This window comes from Tympanuchus pallidicinctus, unplaced genomic scaffold (genome assembly GCF_026119805.1).
Source record: "Tympanuchus pallidicinctus isolate F22 unplaced genomic scaffold, pur_lepc_1.0 scaffold8, whole genome shotgun sequence".
Lineage (NCBI taxonomy): Eukaryota > Metazoa > Chordata > Aves > Galliformes > Phasianidae > Tympanuchus > Tympanuchus pallidicinctus.
Genome location: NW_026294802.1, coordinates 34534657 through 34559028, shown reverse-complemented (window position 1 = coordinate 34559028; position 24372 = coordinate 34534657). Strand labels below are relative to the sequence as shown.

General features: G+C 41.4%; 1 protein-coding gene across 1 annotated transcript in view; it reads right to left on the bottom strand.

Moving 5' to 3' along the window:
- The window catches only part of YAF2 (YY1 associated factor 2), a 30247-nt gene extending 13968 nt beyond the window's left edge, over positions 1–16279 (bottom strand). The window contains exons 1-2 of the mRNA XM_052668992.1: positions 16076–16279; positions 15827–15952 (exon numbers count right to left, since the gene is read on the bottom strand). Coding sequence (XP_052524952.1) covers positions 15827–15952; positions 16076–16101 — 152 coding nt within the window. The 5' untranslated portion in view covers positions 16102–16279. The remainder of the gene's footprint in view (positions 1–15826; positions 15953–16075) is intronic.
- Positions 16280–24372: the final 8093 nt, after the last annotated feature.

Sequence of the window (24372 nt, the reverse complement as noted above, 5' to 3'; positions counted from 1 at the left end):
GATTCATCCCTCAAGAAAGAAAGCTTAGAAGTATCTGGAGCAAGAATCCTTACTGATTTTTCCTAGCCCCTGGTCACAGAATCCTGTCCTCAAAAAATGAAAAATCCACATTATTCTTCAAGAACAAAATATTCTTCACTTTCAGGTAATTCGGGAGGACTGGACGTGGGCTTTCAAGTTGAAGAGAATTTCCAGGTCACTTGCCTCTTGGTCACAGCCTGCCTGACAGCTCTTACCAAAAAGACTCAAGCCAGAAATCCAACATGTTTCTGGACATCAGCTTCATGCACAGTTCTGCAATCTGCTCTGCCTCACCAGCAAGGCACAATAGAACTGGCTTGGAAACCAGTATCCTTAGTCAATTAATGCCCTGAATTTCATCCCCCAGAGATTTTCAAGAATAAATTATTGCCAAAAGGCCTTACAAGCAGTAACTAATCCACTTAAACCAGTCATCTTTAGTCAAACTCCTGCAATGCTGAATGGTAACAGAATGGGACCAGCACAGGAAATAAATGCTTTGGCCACTACACACACTACACACACATTCTCTTTATGATGTCTTCTTGGAAAAGTCTTGGAGTTTGTTCTAAAAGATGCAGCATAGGTATGCTGATGCATTAAGCCCAGATTAAAGCCCAGAAAGCTTGTCATAGTTCTGACAAAGGTAACAGGAACTCTAGAAGTAAAGTCAGGAGTTCTCAATGAAATATCTTCAGGTAAAGCATAATGGAAAAAGCTCTGCCAGCTTCTAGAAAAAAATACCTAAAATTCATCAGCTATAAACAGAAGTCCAACAGTTCTTTCTTACTACTTGTGAAGGAAGACCATTTTGAAAAACAGCCTTTCCCAAGCTACTCATTTCTGCCAATTACAAAGAAATATGGCTATAATAGCATCATCATGACAATACCTCCACTTTCTATCTGATTAATAATCCTTTTATTTTTCCTTCCATCTTATGCTGGATTTACAAGCTTATTCAAATTCATCTTTGTCGTACTTTAATTCAGATAACATGGATAGCCAAAAATGTTTGTTCAAGCACTCATATTTGCTTTAGTCACAGAAGCTTTTCTTTCATTTGCCTATAATCACATCACTTGTTTCTTCCTTTGACAGATCTGCTGTCCTGTGAATTCCATATAAAACACGTCCCATGGATCATCCTTTAGAATGAACTCTCTACCGTCACAGCCATCCATCTCCGTTGACATTCACTGCAATCAGAGAGTCTCAATCTTTAATATATTAGCCCTCACAATATTCCATCATGGGAGAACAGTACTGCTAACTCTGCAACTATTTATCAGCAGAAGCACAGAGAAACTACTACTCCTACTTTAATTGTATCTCACTGTCCTCCCTTCCACTTACCCCCTTCCAGGGGTCTGTCTCCCTTTTGGAAACACAAGCTTTTCGAGGCCGCTGTCGAACTCTTCTAGGTTTACCCTCCAACAAATTTAAAATTCTTCACTTCTTATCAAAAGTACAAGACTTTTGTGTATTTGTTCACCTAGAAGCTACTCTAGATTGACATCACTATGAAAACAACTCCATTCCTCTCTCCCTCTCTCTCTCTCCAGTGCCTTGCAGACCTGATAATCTCCTTTCCATCTGCTACTGTGGGACTTCTCTGTGATTCTGACTAAGCTGAGTTATGTTACTCAACATTTTTTTCAAACAGAATTCTAATTTCAATCATTCTATCAGCACTCCTCCTCCACTAGGCTTTGCTATTCCCTCATCCAGAGAGGATTTCAGAAGTGCCTTGTTAAGATGTCTGGGGTTTTCTAGTCTTCAAATCTCTTAGAATTTAATAACGAGTTTAATTCTTCTGGCAGCATGTAGACTGAAAATCTTTACTTGTCTGCATTTTGTAGCACACTGCCACTGGAAAAAAAGAGTAATCCCTGATAAAGAAAAACAGGTCTTAGAATAGACTGTTCAGCCTTCTCCTTCTCATCGCTTCAGCCTTTATGAAGACACTGACAGGGTAAAGAAACAGCCAGGCTGTATGCTTTGTACACACGGTATGTGAGGCCATTTCCAACAACCATTTTTTCAGTGTGTAACCCATTTGCTAAGAGCAAACATTTTACATCACATAAGTCAGTACACTCTTGGAAAAGGTACAATTTCATATACTAAAAGCGCATGACATAGTGCTTCTGGTACAGCATCCTGAATACATTTCAGATATTTGTACAGAGAACTGCACATAGCTGTTGTAGTCAATATTCTTTATCACTCAGCATCTTTAGTTTTATAACCTCTATCATATTTTCCTCATCTCTGGGCAACACAAAGAAAGCCAGCCAAGTGATGATTATTTCAATCTCTTCTGTCTCTTTTCAATTTGGGGTATATCAAATCTTGCCATTAGACATCTAACCAAACACTGCACAAATATCGCTTCCTAAATGTCACTTGTACAAATGACTTCACAAAAATGTTGCAAGACTCAAATCCCAGCTAGTTCAAAACTACGATTCTGCAAAAAATACCTTAAAACAACAACAACAACAAAACAGATAATTTAGAGCATTTCCACAAGAGTTTCTAGAATGCATTTGCAAGACACTACCAGATCTGTTGGCTCAGCTCACCAAGAACCGCACGTATTTTCATTCCACAGCGCCACACACTTCAGAAGGCTACAGCTTGCCCTCTCAGCACTTCCCAGAACTGTCATCAAACATAAAACACAAGCTCCAGAAGAGCTAATATTAGAGAGCTTGTTTGTTGTTTTTTTTTCCTTAATAACTTATCTTCTTGAACAAGAACAAAAAAAACATTATGGCAGCTATTCAATGTTAAGAAACTCGGTTCACAACATGCTGTTGTAAACCACAGAAAGCTACTGTTGGCAACATGGTTGGGTAGGCCAGAGCCTAGTAAGAATCTTGTTCTGCTGATAATCATACTGATTGTATCATACATGTCTTTCAAAAGTCTAAGCAGAATACATTCAAGTGTATTAAAATCTTGTTGAGAACAAAGTCAAACAATTCAAATCCTACCCCATTCTTTCATTACTAGACTGAATCATTCCTCAATACAAATGTACAGGCTTTAAATATCTTCTAATTTATTTGAAGATCATTTTCCACTCACATCTATCCTGAATATTAATGTCTCAAGAAGCTAATAGAAATCTGATATCCACTGTAATACTCTAACCTCCCTTTTTCTAGTTCACAGTCATTACTGAAATCTCAAGAAAAGCTTATCTTTGCATACTTCCTACTTACTCACCATATTCTTGCTAGTCCCTAGTCAAATCTTCTTCCCTGCATGTCCTCGTTTCTATACTCAGGTTCAAATTCTCAGATATATCTTAACATAGTAATTAGAGTAATTACTTTAAAAATTAAAAGTTATTCCTAACCTCTGGGGCAAGCAGATGCAAGCAGGGCAAGCCGGAGTCAGCTGGAAGATGCCTCTACTGTCATTTTACAGTAAACAACTCTTCAAACAAGTAGACAAAAGGGAGGATATGAGAAAGTGGTTTCAGGTAAATTTGCTAGGTGAAAAAGTGCTCCTGTAATGCACATTATCAGGGGAATATTTTCACATAGTATTGAATGTCTTGAGCGATTCTTATAGCATCAGTTTAAGCAATTTCTAGAGAGCACATCCATAGTTAAATACTGTAGCAATATGACAGTAACAGACAAACTTCCTGCCCCTTTTCAAAGTGGTATTAATTATGCAACATTCTAACTGTAACTTTATAACAGAGCTCAGAAAGCTTTTCTTAACTCTGAAGATCACAAGACAGGTTACAACCAGCAACTTTGGAATGTGACCTTTCTATCACAGACCAATGATGCAGTTTCAGGCGCCAGAAAGTCTAAATGTCTCCAAAAGGAGATACACATATATTTCAGAATCCGGTTTTCTGTAGCAAGTAATACAGCACCATTCTGAAGCGGGAGGTACTAAGAAATAAACTACCTTTCTTCCCACCAGCTGCTGAATTCTCTGTAATTCAGTTGTACTCCTCCATCCACCCTCGTACAGCAATAACCAGCTACACTGCAAATATCAGGTAATGAACTTCAGCACTTCCAGCACAGCATGTTTTCACTTTTCAGAAGAGTTTCTGCAAAACATGTTACAGTGTGGCTAGAGATTCTTGCATCTACACCCTTTGAGTTTCCAATGGCTTTGTCATTTTTCCATGGAATAAATGGATCTAAATTAAATTTAGTGTCATAACTTGCTCTTACTTAGGTTCCCTGTAATACATACAGAAATCAATAGAACCAAAACATACAAACATGCATTACGTCATTGCAGTAACTGTCCTTATGTAATAACACAGAAAATCAATAACAGTTGAACTGCATTTAACACATACCGAACGGTAGAATCTTCAAAACCTTCAAGTGAGAAAGTGGAAGCTTTCAGCCTTGTATTTTAAGCCATTTACTCCAGCTTACGCACAAGCCGTATCAGCAAGGTGTAAGGACACACAGTCTGGCAGTGCAGATGAGATGAAAAATGGTCACTAACTTTATGTTCTTTATTGATCTCTTGTGCCTCAATAAGACAATTAATTTTTCAAGTACTGCTTTGACACTGAACATTTAAAGCAGTATATCCTGATATATTTTTCAGAAGGGGAGTACTGACTTGTTCCTGTCAAACACAAAAAACTCATTCCCAAATAACTAAACAGAACTGCTGCACATTTCCATATACAAAACACAGGCCAGCTTTTAATACATTCTTCTGCATCCTCACAAATTAGTAGCTACAAAGTGTTGAGGCTTTATTTTCTTCCACTAGGCAATTTTCCAACTAACATTTGAATTTTTCTAGGTTGAATACACAGGAAAAATTTACCTTATGAGTCACATTTATCTTTTACTTGACCATCCGCAAGCTCTTTGAACAGAACTTTGGGCCACAAGAGCTTCCAAGTCCTCCCGAAATACTTGACTACACAATATTCCAGAAGTAAGGAAACTACCTTTTCAACTTCACTAAAAACCCAGAACAAATCTCACTGCCACTGGAGTTTTCCATAATCAAGCATGTGCAGATGACAACTTACCACCTACTGCCAAGAAGGGGATGGGAGAGGATTCATTGCTGCATAAATGAATTGGAAGTATCATTCAAAACAAAAGGCAAAGCACCAGAAATATTGTGTATGCTGAGCAGCACTGCAAACATTACGGCCAATTAGATAACACTACCTGTGGTCTATGCAGAAGCTAGCAGTGCATGTAATGATGCCACTTTACATTTTCAGCAGTTAAAAATCACATTATGAAAAGCAAAAAGTATTTCCTATAGCTGTTTCCTGTACTGCAGATACAATAGTTGCTAGAAATTAAACTACACTACTAGCAGAAGAGGCCCTTGGACTGACACAGATCAGCTCACCCTCAAGTCATCAGTACTCTATTAAGCTATTTGCAGAATACAGACCATCAGATTAAAAGATGTTTAGCTTGCTGTGCCACAGGAATATGCTTGTGCTAATCACCACACCAAGTCATCTTGTGAGAAACCAGTGTTTATTTCAACACTGAAGCAGTCCATGATTAAATGCATCTTCAACGTGATAATTTGTTGCCCCAAATTATTTTTTCTCATTACCATTGCTTCTGACATATCCTAGTGTTAACATCGCAGAACACTGTCTCTACAAATAAGACAAATGCATAATTATGACCATGTAAACAATGGAACTAGTGGTCTGCACTGGAAAACATAATGCAGATCCATCTGTGTACTGCAGAGTACAATGCAATATCTACATATACTAGATATATTTGAGTTCTAACTTTCAGACAGCTCAGATTTCCAGCACTTTCAAATTCCTAGCTGTTTTACCATGCGAATAATTTACTTGGAATTCATCCATTCAGTGCATTTCTAGCAATTCCATCTTTCAATAAAAGCTGATTCAATTAGAATAGACTTACAAGACCCGTATGGTTTTATCAGTCACTATATAAATGTGCAGAAAACCACCCCCTGAGGCAGTGTCCCTATTTAATCATTCCCTTAAAGGGAATGCCCTATTTTCCAGATGACATTTAACAGATGAGGCCAGCAAGTCTCCTGAAGACAATCGGTGCACTGCACAACCGTCTGCCCTCGGAAGAAATATTCATATCAAGACACTTAGAAAGCCCAAATTTGTCTTCATGGCAACAGCCATCAAATGTTATTTTTCCAAAAAACAGTTTTTAGGCTTCAACCTCTCACATGCATTAGAAATTCTTCCCCATATGCTACAAAGCGTGGTTTACTGACGTTCAGTGCAAGTGATAGCTACACTGAAAATATCCCATTTGAGAAACATATGGGTATCAACCCATTTGTGTTTCCTAGATGACAATGTGCTATGCAGAAGCTCAATTTCCTTAACAACATCCCCTGGGGAGGCAGTATCTGTGAATCTGCACAGAAAGTGGCAGATAAGGTCTTTAAGACCCCAAGATCCATGGGACTCATGGGGAAGGGACCTCTCAATCACATTTCCCAATCCCACAAAGGATTGGATCTGTCAGGCTGCTCCTCCATGTGATGCCTGAAACTGTGATGCCTCTCATACCCATGCAAAAAAAAAACAACCAAACAACACACTCAAAACATGAGACATGCTGATGTTGCACAGAACAGGGTCAGTACTTCGCACAACGAACTCTGTGACCACGCAGGGAGGAGCTTGTTTCTGACCCATCTTATTTGTTCTATACCACTGTCGTGTCTGATCTTTCCAGAAGGCTGTAGCATTCTACATACTGCTTCCACTCAAAGCCAGCCCCACAAAGATGTCCATCTTATGGAGGGGAAGAAACTACGCACTTTCCCTAAAACCAATCCTCTGTGATGTTCTTCAGGAAAGATGCATATTAACAGAAAATAAGGCCGTAATCATCAGTCCTTGGCTTTTTCCTTTCTCATCTAATCACAGCAATTCTAGCTCATGATACTAATCACAGAATTCAAAAATATTTGCACAAAAACAACTATCAGTGAATGTATTAAACCAACTTGTTCCTGCTTTTGGAGTCAAGAATTTTATTTATAAAGTTAATTTTAAAACCTTTACTCATTCGTGCTTTTTTTTTTTTTTCTACTGAGCACTGTCATTTGAATTATGCCATTCAGATATTGCACATTCAAGCATTATGGAAAAGTTTGAAGATAAGTCCCAGTCCAATTTCAGCAAGTTAGGATGGGAAAAGTTTCCACTGCTCATTTTTATTTTTTCCCCAACTTCCAAAGAAATAAAAAAGAAACCAAGAAAAAAACTTGTAGCAGGCTTCAAGGTTATATCTTGTAGTCTTCAGTCTGACCTCTGATGGAAGGTTTGCCAGACAAAAGCCTTCCAACAACATTCTGCAGCTGAACTCTCCAAGTTCAAGCCTGCTCTACATCAACACACCACATATCAGTGGAATGCACATCAGAGAGAACAGATAATGTTCAGGATCTTCCTGTCCTACTTAAATCACAATAAGCGACTGTATGAAAGCATGTACAATGAACACTTAATATTTTATCCCACCAGCCTACATTTATTTTCTTTTTTTGCTTGGCTGTTCCGACCAAGTAGAGAAGACATCTGATACTATGAGAAATTTTTCTGTGAAGCATTCTATCCTAACGTGACTTTCAAGACGAGAGGTACAGATACGTGAATCGAGTTTTATTAAACAGGAATAAGCACAGAGACAGTTACAGCAGTGAAGTATAAATGGTTACAAAAAGCTGTGGGTCAGAAAATGCAACTTCTGACCACTTAGCAAGTAATTCAGGAGCTTCCTTTTCACCAGCAAAACCTCTCGTTTCAGGTATTTAGTCTTTAGTCTTATTGAAGGTATTTATTCAAATGCCAGTATCTTTCAGACCAGCATAGTTAATTATTTTTGCCAGAAAAGACATAGCAAGCAAGAATACCACTGATGGCCCTAAAACAAAAAACGACGTTTCAACTAATAAATAAATAAATAAATAAGAACCAACCCACAACCAACCAACCAACCATACCAAAGTACACACCACTCACACTCAAAAGGAAAGTATTTCCTCATGAAAATTGAAAGAAAGTAGTATATCCATTATCAAACATGGAAAGAAAGAAAACACCAGAAAGCAAAAAGACTTCTTTGCTTCAGTCTCCACAGGGAAGATTAATTTCATATAACCAAATTAAATAAGGGGATAAGAATGCTAATTAGAATAAGAAACAGATCAGGCTACTAAATACTATATGTGGCAGTCAACAACAACCAATGAAATGCACTCATGAAATCAAATTGAGCCAAAAAAGGGAAAGAGAAGTCACAAGATCGGTAAATAAAAATGCAGGAAATAACAAATGACTCAGCCTAACTCAAATTTCAAAACGGTACTAGAAGAAAATTATTTAACAGCTAGGAGCATATAAAGGATCAAAGCCGAATGGCTGGAAACACTCTAGTTTCTCTAACAGAATAACTGTCTGAGTGACTAGAAGAGAAGCAACACAAAACCTTGAGTCTTGATCTGCAATGCCATCAAAAATACACTCTGTCACTCCAGCTAGACTAAGACTGGGATGAAGCTGTCCAGAAGGAAGTCCAAAATTAGGTTTGTTTTTCATAGTTCTCAACCACCAATTACAGATGTAGGACAGCATTTATACTAAGGTTCTCCAGGTAAACTATTTAATATACTTAACCACGATTTGGGCAAAAGAATAAGGAACAGAAGAAGCAAACAGCACCACACTGAGAGGTGCTGGGAACCATCTGCCAAACCCATTCTGAGTTCAGACAAATCAAAAAGATGAAATCACAAGCCAGACAGCATAAAGCACCACAAGACCCACAGTTGCATAAGAACAAAACTACTCTAGAAAGAATGCAATAGGAAAGGACAGGAAAATGTAGCACATCAAACAGATCACAAAGCACAGATAAGCTAACATCATGATACTGAACGAAAGAAAAAAAGGAAGAACCAACACCAAGCTTCATAACTTAGTGGATATTTGGAAAGAAATAATCCAACTAAGCATTAAACTTGAAGGTATGTTATTGATCTGGGCACAGAAAGAAATGGATGTGCAAACTGAAGAATGAAGAAAGAAAATCATAATACAAACAGAAGAAAACTGAAAGGTTTGCCACAAACTTGTTTGTCTGAGAAAGGTTTGGCAAAAGTAAATGAACAGGGAAACAGTGAACAGGGAAACCATAACAAACAAAGAACTAGAAATACATTGGGAAATTCATTGAGAATAGGGGGAGTACAAATCAACTTATCTTAATGAACAGGAAGGCCGGGAATCCAGAAAAGCCTGAGAGGTAAAAAAGCACTAGAAACAAGCTGTTGGGTTTACTGATCCTCTTTCAGTTCATCAGAAGGGTTTAGCTCACAGATCATTTCCATCTTGTACTGTTAGAGCAATATGGATAAGCCAAATGACCACTAGGAGACACGTTAGCCTTCTTAGAACTATCCTTAAAATGAATCCAAATTTTTTCAGAGCTATTACTACTTTAGGAACTGTGGAAGACAAACACTAATCTATTTTTCTTGGCTTTGATGCAATTGAGCTGAACAAGCGATTCTTAACTGTGATCCTGCAGTGCCCATGAACCAAGATGGCCTTCTGAAAGTCACGTCTGCTAACTCCATTCTGAAAGCTGAGATTGAAAATATTTAGTAAGTTTCTCCTCCTGTCCAAGAGCACTAAAATTAACTGTCATAGGAAAGAAAGAGAGATAGTTTACATAAAGGCATATATTTTTTCTTCTGTTAAATATTTAATTACATAAAGTATATAAACATAGAATGCACACAATAACAGTCACCTAAATTTCTGACTGAAGATGACCTCTCATTTAACTACCGTTTTCAATATAATGCAAGAAGGAACAACTAAACTAGGTTTAAATTAACTGTCAAAGTTACACGAAACAAGCTCTACTTGGTCTTAGCCTAATACAGAATCACAGAAAGGCTTGGGTTGGGAGAGCCCTCAAAGATCATCCAGTTCCTGGGGACAGGAGGTTTCCACCCATCAGATCAGGTTGCCCAGGGCTCCATCCAACCTGGCCTTGAACATCTCCAGGCATGGGGCACCCACAGCTTCTCAGGGACAGTCTGTGCCAGTGTCTCACCACCTCTCAGTGAAAAATCTTCCCCTGACATCTAATCTAGTTCTCCCTTCTTTCAGTTTAAAATTGTTTACCCTTGTCCTGTCAGTATCTACCCACGTAAAAAAGCTCACTTCCCTCCTGCTTATAAGCTCCTTCCAACCACTGGAAGGCAATTATCAAGTCTCCACAGAGCCTGCTCTTCTCCAGGCAGAACAAGCCCATCCCCCTCAGGCTGTCTTCATAGGAGAGATGCTCCAGACCTCTGATCATCATGATTGCACACCACATGAAATACTGTTTGTTTCGTTCTGAGAAGACTGCTTTAAAAATGGGAAGGAAGACATAAAAAAGCCCGAAGTATAACAGAAGTGATAGCTTATGTACTCTTTAAAAAACATATTATTTTTTGGCTGTCCATTATATTGTCTATTCCTCATACAATCTATGCCCATGAAGTGCATTTTAAAAAGCTGCTCCAATCAATAAAAATTACTTCATTGTTTTACATGAAGAAACAAAACATATTTTTCAGGGAAAATCATTTCTAAATAAATTCCCGAAGAATTCCAAAAGTTCCTTTCAAAGACTCTTCTTAAAAATAAGAATTGAAACCCAGAACGACCAGATAATCTGATTGCTATCTACAAATAGAAGAGAAATATTTATTCATGCTTTTCCCCATACTCAAGTTAAAAGATAAGACTTGTAATACAGAGCTCAGTAAAGCATGGATTACATAGGACTTTTCCACTCACTTCACAGCTGCAAATGTTTTCTTCTCTAACTACCACGAGTAATGAAACGCTCTCCAGTTTAAGCTCGATTCAGCCGTGTATTTGTGAAATCAGCACGACAGGCGGTTCTTCCTCTTTTTCTCCTTCACAACCTTCCCCATGACATGCGCATGCGCACCCGCACAGAGGCTGCATGCTGGAAGGCAGAGGAGAGTCCTTAACAAGCTGCTGTGAAACAGACATGTTAAACCAGATATACCAGATAAGAACCAATTCCTCCTCCTGAGCAGCACGGCATTTCAACAGAAATACAAATACCAGATTTGTTAAATGTAACTGATTTGTACTTATAAACATCCAGATGGTACATGACTAAACAAATTGCACATATTTCCCGGAGAAAAATGACCTTGATATCCAAGTTAAAAAATTAAGCACTTTATTTATGCTTCTCAAGGCGTAAAACAAACTAATGACAGCTTCAAGTAAAGACCTGTATCTCATAGTTAGGAGATTGTCAGACACGGAAAATGCACGTACTGAATGGTCACACTCTAAGGCACAATGAAGGCGCACGCACAAATATCAAGAAAGCATACAAAGATGGCATTCGAGTTCTTTCTATCTCAGATTAACTCTTTTGTCTGTCATGATTTAAAGCTGGCTTTTTGTATGTTAGGCTGAGAAAACGATTCAGTAAGGGAGATCAATAGAGCTCAGGATGTGGAAGCCATGCCCTATTCAGCTGTTATATATGTCCCTGCTTCAGAAGCACAAGGCGTTAAATGCAGGCATCCTGATTCCACAGAAATTCACCTTGACCCGAGATGACTTCATTCTGGCTGCAAATTTCAGAGGTTATTTTACGTAAATGATGTACATAGCAGCTGGACCAACATATCACAGAAGAATATCTAGGAAAAAAAATCACTCCACAGAAGTCACTTGTACATGTTTTATCTCCTTATTCTCTCTCTCTTCCTCCTCATCAAAAGAAAAATACTTCAGAACCGTGTGCGCTAGACTCACAGATTCATAGTTAAGGCTATGAAGTCTTGCTGAACCCAAAGCGAGCAAGGAAAAGCTTTAACAATGAAATGAAATAAAAGCATAACAAGCATTAAGTAGCTACACTTTTGTACAGCAATCCTTCTCCTTTTAGTAGCACAGGGAATGCAATTAGTAAAATTATCCCGGTAGTCTGCTCTTTTTCTTAATTAAAAATAATTTTTAAAAAAATCACACAATTTAGCTTAGTTTTATTTTAGTTTACAAAGCGAAAACTGTTCATGTACCCTACTCCCGTTTTCTTTCATGTGCACAGCAGAGTATCACATTGAGCATTTCAAAGGTTAAAAAGCCAGATTTGCAGTTCTTCCTGTGACGCTCCTCACATTCCCCTGTATGCTCGTCCTTTACACTGAATGGACAAGCAGTTTGTCATAGCATAGCAAAAAGAATGGGATCGTGTAAGTAGAGACCAGATCACAATACACATGCCTAGGAATCAAACTAAGGAAAGCAATATGACAGGTAAGTTTAGATCTGGATGCTGCCACTGAGTAACAGGTGCGTTAATAGGATATGAGAAAGAAGGAGCAGAGATGTGATGGAGAGGTATTTCAGCCTCTTAGAAGGCACGAGATGTACATCCCCTTACAGAGAATGCCAATCCTCTTAACTGCTTCTTCCCAGCAAGACTGGAATTCTGAACCTTTGGTAGCTTGCAATATGCCTGAACGACAAGAATTAAGAACTGGCAAGAAAAACAAAAACCGTATTACTGAAGAACAGACAAACTGGGAGCTAACACTTGCTGCAATATGGTTTGTCCAAGGACCCAGCCCAGCTCTTGAAGCTTAACCAGTACCAGAGTGCTCCTGTTTCAGACAGTGCCATGAAGCACAGATGGAAATGGAATGGTAGCAAGCCCACTAAAACAGCTTTCTTTTGGGAAAGCAAGCAGTTGTAAGGGCTGGACCACATTCAGCAACCCTGCTATAACCTCCTTGGGAGTCAAATAATTCATTTCTGACTTTTCAGCACTGAAAATATCATTGCCACTGGCGCTTTTGCAGAAGCCTGGGCCTTCTCAGTGTTCCAGCAATTACTTTACTTTCCTGTACAACACAAGTGACATAGGGGAAATGATGATTTTCAAGTGTTTATGTCTCAGGAAAACTTAATTTCATGGGGCAGAGAAATCAAACCACTTATTTAGCCTGAGGACTCTTCCTCTTGCCAAACTTCAATGGCTTTTGCAAACAATAGGGTTTCACAAAGAGATCATACAAATTCTTTTTAATGGAAACTATTAGGCAACCTAAATATAGAGACGGTTACCAGTGCCCTCTTCAACACAGCGTGTTAGAGTTCTATTCAGCTTTCTTTACTCATACCTCTAATGAACTTCAGCAGGAGATCTGTCCAAGAAATGAAGGATTATTACAGCTCTAGGTTCCTTTCATTTGTACAACATCTTTCACCTAGAAAGACTTCAAAATGTTTTAAAGGTCACATATAGAAAATTACTATACTCAGCACAGCCTCCTATCAAGAGGAACACAGTAATTTATCAGTACCCAAGCAAAGATACAGAACAATTTAGGCTAGAAAGTAAATAAGAAAGCCATGTCTACATGAAAATTTAGATCCTCAGTAGACCAGCAGTTCTCCAGTAAAACATACAGGGATTTCCAACCAGCAGATAGGATTCAGCTTTCCATCTGACTCACAGCACATCAAACTGGCTCCACGCTGGGCACTGGTTCATTACAAACCCAAAGAAAAGAGTGCCACCTTGGGAGTCTGTTATGTCCTTTCTTGCAGCACCCAGGATTTCTCTTGGATGTCTCCCATCCAAGAACAACACGGTTTAATCATCCACAGTGACACTACCATGGAAAAAGTTAATTCAAGTCCATAACTGAGAGTTCCCTTCAGAAATGTAACAAAATATGATTGAGGGATTTTAAGAATTATTCCCTCTAATCTTAAAAGTGCCATCAGTTTTAAAGATCATAATCCATACCTAGCCCTTAGCATAAAAGGTAACTCTTCTGGAGAGAGGAAAATGGTTCAACAGTGAAAACACACATAAATCTGACTCTGCACCTGAGTATGATTCTGTGAAATTAACTGTACACAATTAGTATAAAAACATGCGAGTTTTAATCAACTTAACCTAATTTCCAGTGGCCTTTAAAAGCATTACACTTGACTGTGATTGCCTGGTTTCCCATCTGCAAATCTGTTCACATTTAGCAAATTTTAACACTCAGTAGCAGACATCAAACAGTTCATCACAAAAAAAAAACAGATTTCTCTGAACTAAAAAAAGGTGATTTACTTCACTGCTTACATCACAGAGGCATTACTATGTCTAGTAGACATAGATTTCACTAATTTAAAAAAAAAACTCCAAAATTTGGAAGTAAGAAACAATGCACACTGAAGAACTGCGCTGAAGCATCGCCTCCATCCATACAAAAATTAAGATTCAAAATGGAAGACAAAAAAGACCAACATTCCCAGTGCCATCAGAACTCCACGGTATCGTTATTCTGAACAACACTGATAAAAATGTCTAATTCTAAGGGTGGTAAGAGTGAATGGTTTAATAGGGCCCCAATTTGGTGTCTTGGACTTCACTTCCTTTAAATAAATAAATAAATAAATAAATCCACCCAAACAGCCTTTTGTGTCTCCTTGGCACCCTAAAGATTCCTCTCTCCATAGATACAAAGCTTTACTTACCAGTTCACATCTCAGCTCAGAGCTGCACCGAAAACTGCCTGGTCTAAAACCTCTCCCTGCATCCCAGACCTCAAACCCACATAAACACACGACCCAATTTAAACCGAATGGGAAAATTACATCCACAAACCCCGTCAGCCATGCATCGTTTCGGAGTTTAAACAGAGAAATAAAAATGAAGCTATCAGATAAAACTCTGCATATCAGAACACTGTGAGGGAGAAAACGGAAAGAAAAAAAATCACTGTTCCTAAAATACGTTCAGAATGTGTCATAGTTCAAAACCTATAAAATATTCAAGAAGGAGGGGAAAAAAGGCTACGGTGACACAGGTATCTGAGAACTGCTTGTTTTGTTTGTTTTGTCTCAGTGCTCTCATCCAACTGAGTTTCCGGGTCAGCAGAACATAATTTTGAAGTCACTTTGTCTATAAGACTGGCTGGAGCCTAAGGATGGCTGCAGCCTTCAGCCGTGCTGCTTCCCTGAGCTTACATTCATCCCCTTATTTTGCTGAATGTTACCAGTTGGAGCACATCTACCTGCGATACAACAGAACGCCACACTCATTACTGGAAAGCACGCTGTACGTGACAGATGCAATTCCTCTCAGCACATTTACCTCACTGATTGCCTTATTTATGACATATATATACATATTCGAAGCTGAAGTTACGAGAGTACTTCCAACACGCGCTCCAGTTTGCAGAACTCCAGGAAATCAACTTCAGAAATAGAGATGCATCATTCTCACCACGCATCTGCACTTACAAATTCAAATGTGTAACATTTGTTGCAAGTCATATTCAGCGCTGTTTTGAATGCTATTTGAAACGCAATTGCCGCTCACCATAGGATCGCAACTTTTATTGCCACTCAAACTTCTCCGGCTGACAGTACAAAGCAATAAGCTCGATACCCTAACAAAGGATCCTTCAATAACGCTCTCCCCGGCCAGCACTCCCGCTGGCTGCATAAAGCCCCCACTCCCCCGGTGTCACACTGCGCGGCACGTCAGGAGGGGCAGGAACCAGGTAGGTCACCGTGTGCCTTCTGACCGTTCCAAGAGAACAGGACGCCGCAGTTCCGCCCGGGGCACGGTTAGCTGGCAGTGGGGAGGGGGGAACCCCCCGGCCCGGCTTCCCCCGCCGAACGCGGCACTGCTGCCGTCAGGGCCGCCGCCGCCTCGAGAACCGGGGGCCGGCGGCGGGGACTCACCGTGTGGAGGTGCCCTTCCTCACGTCGCACATCATGCACTTGAAGGCCTCGGCGCTGTTGCGGAAGGTGCAGACGCTGCAGTCCCAGTAGCCCTCGTCCGAGGAGGGTTTCGGCTGCCGCTTCGGCCTGCAGAGACACAGCACGCGGGGCAGCGCGGGGCGCGCCGCCCGACACCGGCCCCCCCGGGCGCCATCGCCGCCGGCCCCGCGCACCCGAGCGGGCCCCGGGAAGGCGGCGGCGCTGCCCTACCTGGTCGGGCTCTTCTTGTCTCCCATGCCGCCTCCAGACGCGTCCCCGGCCCGGCCCCGGCGCGGCCCTTTGTGTATTTGTCAATAAGGAGGAGCGCGGGGGTCTCTCGCCTCTAACGGGGACCCGCGGAGGAGGAGCCACCGCCGCAACCTCCAGCTGTCGGGGAAACTCCTGCCGCCGCCGCCGCCGCCGCCCCCTCCTCCCTCACGTGTCCCCCCGCCGCCAACCAGCGGCCGCCCGCAGGCCGCGGCGCCCGGCGGGCCGCGCACGGCGGCAGGTTCGCGGTCGGCGAGCGCCGGGGCTCGGGCGCTGCGGGCCGGGCGGCGGCGGGGCCGGGGCGCCGCGGGGGCTGCTGGGGGCGGCCGAGGGGAGGGGAGACGAGAGGCGAGGCGGCGCGGCGGGAGGACCGGGGTGCGGCCGTGCCCGAGGGCGGCTCCGGCGGGCAGCGGGGCGTCCCGCGGCCGTTGTCCGGGCTGACGGGAACGGGGGCGGCGGCGCTCCGCTCAGGGAGGCCCGGCGCAGGCCGCGGGGCGGAGGCCTCTGCCGGGCGGAGCGCGGCTGTGCGGGCCGCGGGGCCGGGCCACCGTCAGTAGGTGCGGAGCGTAGCCCGGGCCCGGCGCCTCGGCCGCCGGCGGAAGGGCTGAGCCCGGGGTACGGCCACCGAGAGAGAGAGCTGGGCTGTTTGTAGCCGCCTGCGCAGCTCTCCCCTTGGAAAGCACTGTTTGGCGGTAACTCTGGCTCGCTCTGCTCCCAGAGATACCGTGCAGGCCGAGCCGCGCGGAGCGAGCGAGAGCTTCGAGGGGTTCTGCTTAGAGACCTCCCGTCTGAGCCGGCCTGTCCGGCCCGGGCAGAGCCAAGAGGCGTTGGTGCTGCCGGCATTCGTGTGCGATGCTGCGCTTAAAGCGCGCAGCTCTGGCACGGCTCGCGAGCGGCGAGGCGCGCGGCCGTTGTGTACCTGCGCCATCCCTGCACGCAGCGGCCCCGGGCACAGGGCAGGGTGCCATTTTGCGGGATGCTGCGCAAACAGAACAAAGAGCACATGTCCGAAGTGTGTAACAAAGACGGCGGTTAGGTGCAGGTAGATGGCAGAGTGCAAGCGGACGACGAGGCGGTCAGCATCTCAGTGGCCAAAGCTGGTTTTGCTGCATCGCCTTTGTCAAGGAACAGCTGGGTTTTGAGAACAAGTCGTGCTCGAGGGGAGCTTCACCCAAGTGTGTGAGCAAACACAGCTGGAGTTGTTGGCATCTTTGAAAATTTAGCCAGTGGATAATAGAGAAACTTCTCATTTCTGAAAGCAAAGTTTTTAAAGAATTTCAGCTAGAAATAGTGAGAAACGATGAAGAAATTGGAAACATGGGTGAAGGGCTTGATATCTTCCTATGGAAGCAATGAACAATTTGCTGTGTGTAGCATTTGCATATATGTAAAAGTACTAATGCTTGTACAGGATGCACAGTTTTCTGCATCATTCCCATAGTCCTGGATGCAAGCAATTTGAAGTCTGTGTAGTATTTCCTACTTGCGTTTGGTTGTTAATCTTCATTTCCTCCTGCATTTGCATCCTGTTTAAAGTGTTGTCATTTTCCACTCATTTGGTGTTTTTTTCTCTTAATCTGCCTTGCCTGTTCCATTCTTCCTCTATTGCAGTTTCTTTCTTCTATTTGTATGTTACTCACAGAGGCTATCATAAATTATGAATAAAATGTATGGATTGCACATCTGGGATAGGCCAGGCTCTGCACAAGCAGCTGGCCTGGATTCGTTTGTATGTAGTTAGATTTCTGTGTGAACCCAGACCCAAACACCATGGGAAGACGTGAGCTTTTCCAGGTGAAGCATTTGATGCTATGACAGGATTTTCTTGCGTATGGGGACCATTTCCTTCTGTTGGCTATGAAGAGAGCTTTGCATTATTAGTTCAGAATTGGGCATCTACCCTGGATAATTATAGAAGTAGATAACTGATGTTGTTCTTGCTTGAATCTCCTTCAAAATAGAATTTTCTAGGCAGGAAGAAGTGGAGAAACCTGTCTGCTTATGCCCTCTTACACAGTGCATTCTTCTTACTGTACAAGTAAACGTTATTTCCCCACTTTCAGAAGGCAATGATTTTGAAATAAGCTCTCTCTCTTGACCTTTTCTCTGTCCTCTATTTCCATACCAATTATAAGAAACAAAACAACACTGCTATTGATGGTTACAAAAGACTGGGATATGTTGTAATCCCACAGGAGCTATTCTTGGAGAGAAGCATTCCCAATCTCAGCAGGGAGAGTCACAACAACTGCAGCCACAAATGTTATTCCTAACAGCCGAATAATCTTTCCAGTTGTCACGTTCCAGACCTTCTGCTGCATGGAAATCACCCAAGCCACTGTGCTTAAATATTGTGATGTTTTCCCAGCAGCATTGGGCCTGTTTCCCACCGAGCTCCCAACTAATCTCCATTTCAGGAGCTTCACAGCAATTCAGGTTGGGGCATTCAAGAGTTCACTGGATGAGTCATGGTGCCCTCTCTGTGGGAGGGTTAGTCCTTGTCTTGAAAAGTACTGGAGAGAAAATGAAGACACTTTCCTCATACTGTCTTCTGTCTACAAATAGGAGCATGAGAAAACCCTGGTGAATGTACCAGACTGCCCCAAGTCATACTTAAAGCCAGAGCAGTGGTGGTTCCTATAGGACCAACTGGGGAGAGGTGGTAGCTGCTCCATGCGTTGTTCAGTTCACAGGAAAGCTGGGCTAAACAACACCAAACAAATCCTGAACTTAGTTCTGTAGTGTTACCCTAGGATGGACAAAAGTGCACTCGACAAGTGTGGGTGGGAGTACCTGGGTTCCTTGGAGAACTATGCTTCTTCTCTGTAGTGACTTTTGTCCATTTGTGGAATCACATTTCATTTCTAAGAGACAATTTGAATGATTTCATTTTCTAGCTATAATACAGGAAAACACATGGCAAAGGTGTGTATAATATGCAGATGCTTATACAAAAACAATAATTCATAGAGGCTGTAATGCTAAGAGGACTTCGCTACAAACTGACAAAGCTGAGAATTCCTTAAGCAGACATTATGTCATCTAATTATACCCACATGAACCAGGAGACTTATCTGTCTTCTGCTAAATATTTGTGCAGAATATCACTGCATAAGTCGTTTGGATGACAGTCAGTACTAGCAGTCTTCAGAAATGTTCCAGGGAATGAAGGAATAAGAGTGAATCTTCACGTTAAATTCCCCTAATTTTAGGTTTTACATTGTAAAAAAATAACCTTACTCCAGAATAGTCATTTGCACTCTATTTTAGTTCAGCTGACCCAAAGTAAATTCATCTGTAAGGCAGAATGTTTGGGCAGTATATTTGTTTCCTTCATGCATCAGTCTCTTTCTCTCTCCAGCTGGAGTTAGATCTGTTAAAACTGACTTATTTATAGCATTGCATTAGCGGAATGCTTATGGTATGATTGTGATATTGAATATGATATTACAGTGATAGCTTTGTGGAAGTTAAAGATCTAATAACATTTTCAGTGTCTTATGGTATAAATGTTCTGGTGTGTGTGACATCTCAGTTAAAAATTCATATATAGACGGCATGAAAGGAGAGAGAAGCTACTTCTAAATATCTTTCTGTGTGAAAAGCCTTGCTGCAGAGAGAATTACAGTTGTTCCTGAGAAAAGTGTTCACATGTGAGGTTATTTAACAATGGGCCATTGCTCTATAAATCTGCATGAAGACTTGCCAGAACTGGGCTGTATAATATGGTTGTGAGAACTTGGCTCCAAATGTATACACCAAAGGGTGTTGGACACGGAACACTTGCAGGCTATACTATGGCAGCATGTAGTTGTCTGTGTAGGTGATCATTTGAAGATCGATTGAAGTTCAGCTGTAGCAGTGATTTTTGTATCTGTCTTGTATGACTGGAATGAAACTATCAAATCACTTGATTTTAGATACATGATAATTATTAAATATTGATTTAAATTGCTGCCTCATTTATGCTATTGGTTTGGGCTCGGCTTTTATCTTTGCAGATTTTGTAGTGAATTTAAAAGGTGACAGATTTTCAGCTCTATAGTCTCTGTTAGCCTCTCTACTTCATCACAGACAACAGCTACATTAGAAATAATCCTATTTTTTCCATTCATCGTTTCTTAGAGGTAATCCGTGGTGTAAGGGATCACCTCTAGGAATTAAAGAATATTCTTAATGCTCATTAAATATTTCTGGTCCTTTTACTGAGGTTTCCAGGCATGTTGGTGCAAGGGACAGTCTCTTCCACAGAAGATGATAATTCATTTCAGATAGATCACTAAAGATTGTTAATAAATAATAATAGTATTTAATTCTTCTGTCATGCCTCTCAAAGGAGAGGTGTTAATGCTAGATTTAAGGTGTTGCAGGCATTGGAAACATTTTCACACAGGCTACATTTGGATTTGAGAGCCCAGTGAAACTTTCCTTATAACAAAGGGTGAGCAATTGTCTTCTCTGGGGCAAATGGCTTCTAGTGGAGTCGTGCTCTAAGCCACCTGTAAGCAGAGGGAGACAAGTCTCCCTGTACCCTGTGAGAAATTGTGAATTTGGACACTGGGGCTAAATGGACTGGAGTGAAGCTACCATTACCCGTGACTGAAATTTGGGGCTAAATCCTTCCCTGGTGGCTCCCACCTGGATGAAATGAGGTGGTGTCCAGCATGTCCTCCCACTAAGGGGGATTCATCCAGGCAAAGCCAGAGCCCACAGATGAAGAATGGGCATGCACTGCATAGACTCCTTTAAGCTACAACAATCTCCATATTTAGCTGCCAGTTCTTGCTGACATCAGAATAAGATCTAGCTGGTGATAAGGCGAAGGCATACCTCAGTCAGGGAGCCAACGTGCCCTGGGGCTATTAGAGAGAGGAAAATGGTCCACTCTCAGTGCTGTCAGCTCAGATCTGCTCCCTGATCTCACCATTTCCCTTAATCCCTCCTACTTCACTCCCTCTGCCCTTCTATGTTGCTTGCTGTCTTCCTATTTTTCTCCTTTTTCCTCCCATTCTTTGTGTGTTCCTTCATTTTTCTTCCTGTTTTCCTTTTCTCCTTTCTTCTTTATCTCTCGCAGCTCTTGTGCTGCTCATTCTGCCTGCTCCATCCTCCAATTCCCCTTTCTGTCATCTACTCCACTCTTCTTTTCCTTGCTTTTCACCTTCACTGATATCTTCTATAAGATACTTTAAAGGGTTAAAATCTGCCCAGAGGTTGAGGTTCCTATTTGTGTGTCGCACAGGTGGCAGCCTTCCAGTGGAAATAGTGCCAAAGGAAGAACAGCAGCCCAAAGGAGATTTCACACTTTACAGCAATATTTAAAGCATTCTGAATCTGATTAGGGGATCTGGATGAAAGTCACACAGCTTCCTGATCCTACACAGCATTTTTCAAAAGCTGTCATTGCAAAAAGGAAATGCTGGACCTGAAGCCCCTAAGCAAGTTCCTTCTTCAGTTCAGTACTCAAGGTAGTATCACTCAGCACACAGACACCTTCCTGGCTGCCCTCAGATGTGCCATTGCGACACCTTTGGATCAAAAGTGCCCTTCAATTCTCCTCCCTGTAAATCTCCCTTATAAATTCTTCCCAATTTACTGTGAGATCAAAATTTGACTTACAGGCATTTGTCTGACAAACAAAAGGAAAAGGGTGAATGTGTAGCACTGGGGCACCAGGAGGGAAAAGAAAGGGATGTTGCAAATGTGCTGCTTTTTCTGTGTGTAGCCGAATGTGGTGAATGAGCAAATCAACCTTCTGTCAGAAAAAAAAAAACACCAGAAAGGTGATGACTTCTTAAAATGAATGCCTTCTCTGTGTGTAATAAAAAGTGCATCTCATTTCTTACAGCTGTATGTACGCACAGACAGATACATGGGTGCATAACAAATATTCAAACCAACTGAAAATTTGTCTTAAAACGTATTAAAAGCCAGGCCATTACTTTTTCATTACAGCATACTGTGTAGAGAGAGATCTCCATCATCTCCCCCCATTTCCCAAATTCCACACTATTCTAGATAAGGAAGAGAAAAATGAGAAAATGGGTTTGATGAAGTTGTTCTGCACAGGAGTGATGGCAGGAGATCCAGTTGGTTGGTTTTGGTTGTGTTTTGTTGTTTTTTTTTTGCTTGGAATCACTGACTTGGTCTCGTTTTGGCAGAAGATTTTATCCTTGACATAATCCATGTCAGTATCCTCTACCTCCAGCCCCAATGTTACACTTTTCTTTTTTTTCTTTTCACCCTTTTAATTAAATGAGTATAAAATTAGTATAAAATGTAGCATTTAAACAAGGAAAAGGAACAAAAAAGAGCAGAGGGATTGGATGCAATTGCTAGAACACATCACAGGGTAGGTTCAGAACCAAGGTCAGGCGAGGATATCTCTCCCCTGAGGAGAAGACAAGATTCCTTGTTGCTTTGCTAAATTTATTGCAATGCCAGCATCCCTGAATGACCACACACTGCTTCTGCCTCTTACTGTCCCTTCCTTCATCTCTCCATATTTTTGCTGGACCTGTGCTGCTGCCAAGTGTGGGGCTGTGTTGTGTAGGAACTCAGTATTTGGTGAAAGCTCTTTATGGTGGTTCTTTTTCAAAATGAATAAATATATAACTGAGCAGGAGGAGTAATGAAGTTTTTTAACTAACGTGGAGCATACCCTCAGGCTTTGCCTGTAGGTGAGGAGCACTGCAGTGAGCCCATTGCATTGACAGGTGGTCTGGGGCTGGCAGAGGAAATGTGTCCCAGAGGAACCTGTCAGTCAGCATGAAGTGGTGCCAATTCCTCCTGTTAGGTAAATGGACAAGCAGAAGACTTCAAATGCTTTGAAATTCAAGAATAATTTTTCAATAAAGGATTATATAGCCCTGCAGTGCTGCTATTTTTAAGCTGACTTGAACCTTAAAAAAAAAAAAAAAAACACCAAAAAACTGGAAAATAAAATTGCAATTATAAAGATAATTATAAATTATCACTGATCACCAGTGCTTGAAGTGGAACATTGAGGTCAAGCTTCCTTAGAAAGCAGCAGCACTGCCCAGTCTCCCACTTGTTGTGGAGCTGCCCGGCTGGCACCGCAGAGGCACACCACTGTTGCAAGAGCTCTCCAGCTACATTTCTGCTCTCTGGCTGCTAAAAAGGAAGAGGAAATGGGGTTACATAAAAAGAAGTTTTAAAAATGACAAATCTCTGCCACAGTTTTTAGCTACTGCTTGCAAAGTATATAAGGGCACGTAATGCCTTAATGTACCTCTCCCGTAAGTACAAAGTCCTTATACTTTCTCCATTGAATTACATGGTTTGGAGAAGAATTACGTTTAAGACTGGATTTATGAAAAGACTATCTAGAAGCTTCTGTTTTTAATGAATTGCAATGTCTGTAGTATTCTAGGCAATTTTAATGACCAAATTTGTCATAAGTAAGTCTGTTTAACTACTACAATTTTCATATAAACATTGATAAATATTGCAAAGAATGAAGTGTTAGACGTCTTTTTTATGATTCTAGTAGAACATAGAGTAAAGGCTTCTGACAATTTCCCTTATCCTTGGGGAAGCACTTAAGCAGATAAAATAATTAATAATGTGAGTTCCTAGTTTATATAGTAACAACAGAATATTTGTAAGCTGCACATGTAAGGAGATTTCAAATAAATTCAGAAGTTCTATCTGTAGTTCAATTATTTGAAAGAAGAAACAAATCTTATCACTGGATTTATTTGTTGAAAAAAAGCTATTTCACAGGGACGGAAGGGAGAAATGTGGCAGAAACTCCTTAGCCATGTATGTCATTAAGTACACCAAAATGAACTAGATGCTGTGCTTGGGTTAGAGAGTGTAGCTTTATGCAAGCTGTTTGAATTTACAATTAATTCCAGATGAGAATCTGTCCCTGTGTAACTAGAAGAAGAAGATAACAAATGGCTTGGTAGACACAGGAAAAAAGCACCTCAATGAGACAGTGACAGGAAATTATTGATTGACTTTGGGTTCAGTTAGTAACCTCAGGAGGTCAAATACAAGAGAGGTCGTAGAGCTTAGAAGTCTAAGAAGTGTACATGTTCGAAGAGCCGTCTTCTGTCTTCTTAAGAACTTGCCTGGGATGCTAGCCAGAATAGCTTTGCAATAGCACCTGACAGATAAAATTAAAGCATGAATCATAATCTCCCCAGTCTGCCAAACTGAGGTTTATTCAAGTTGTAGCTTTAAGATAGATTGCAGTTTATAATTTGATGCCATGTCCGAAAGCTAACTATCCTTTG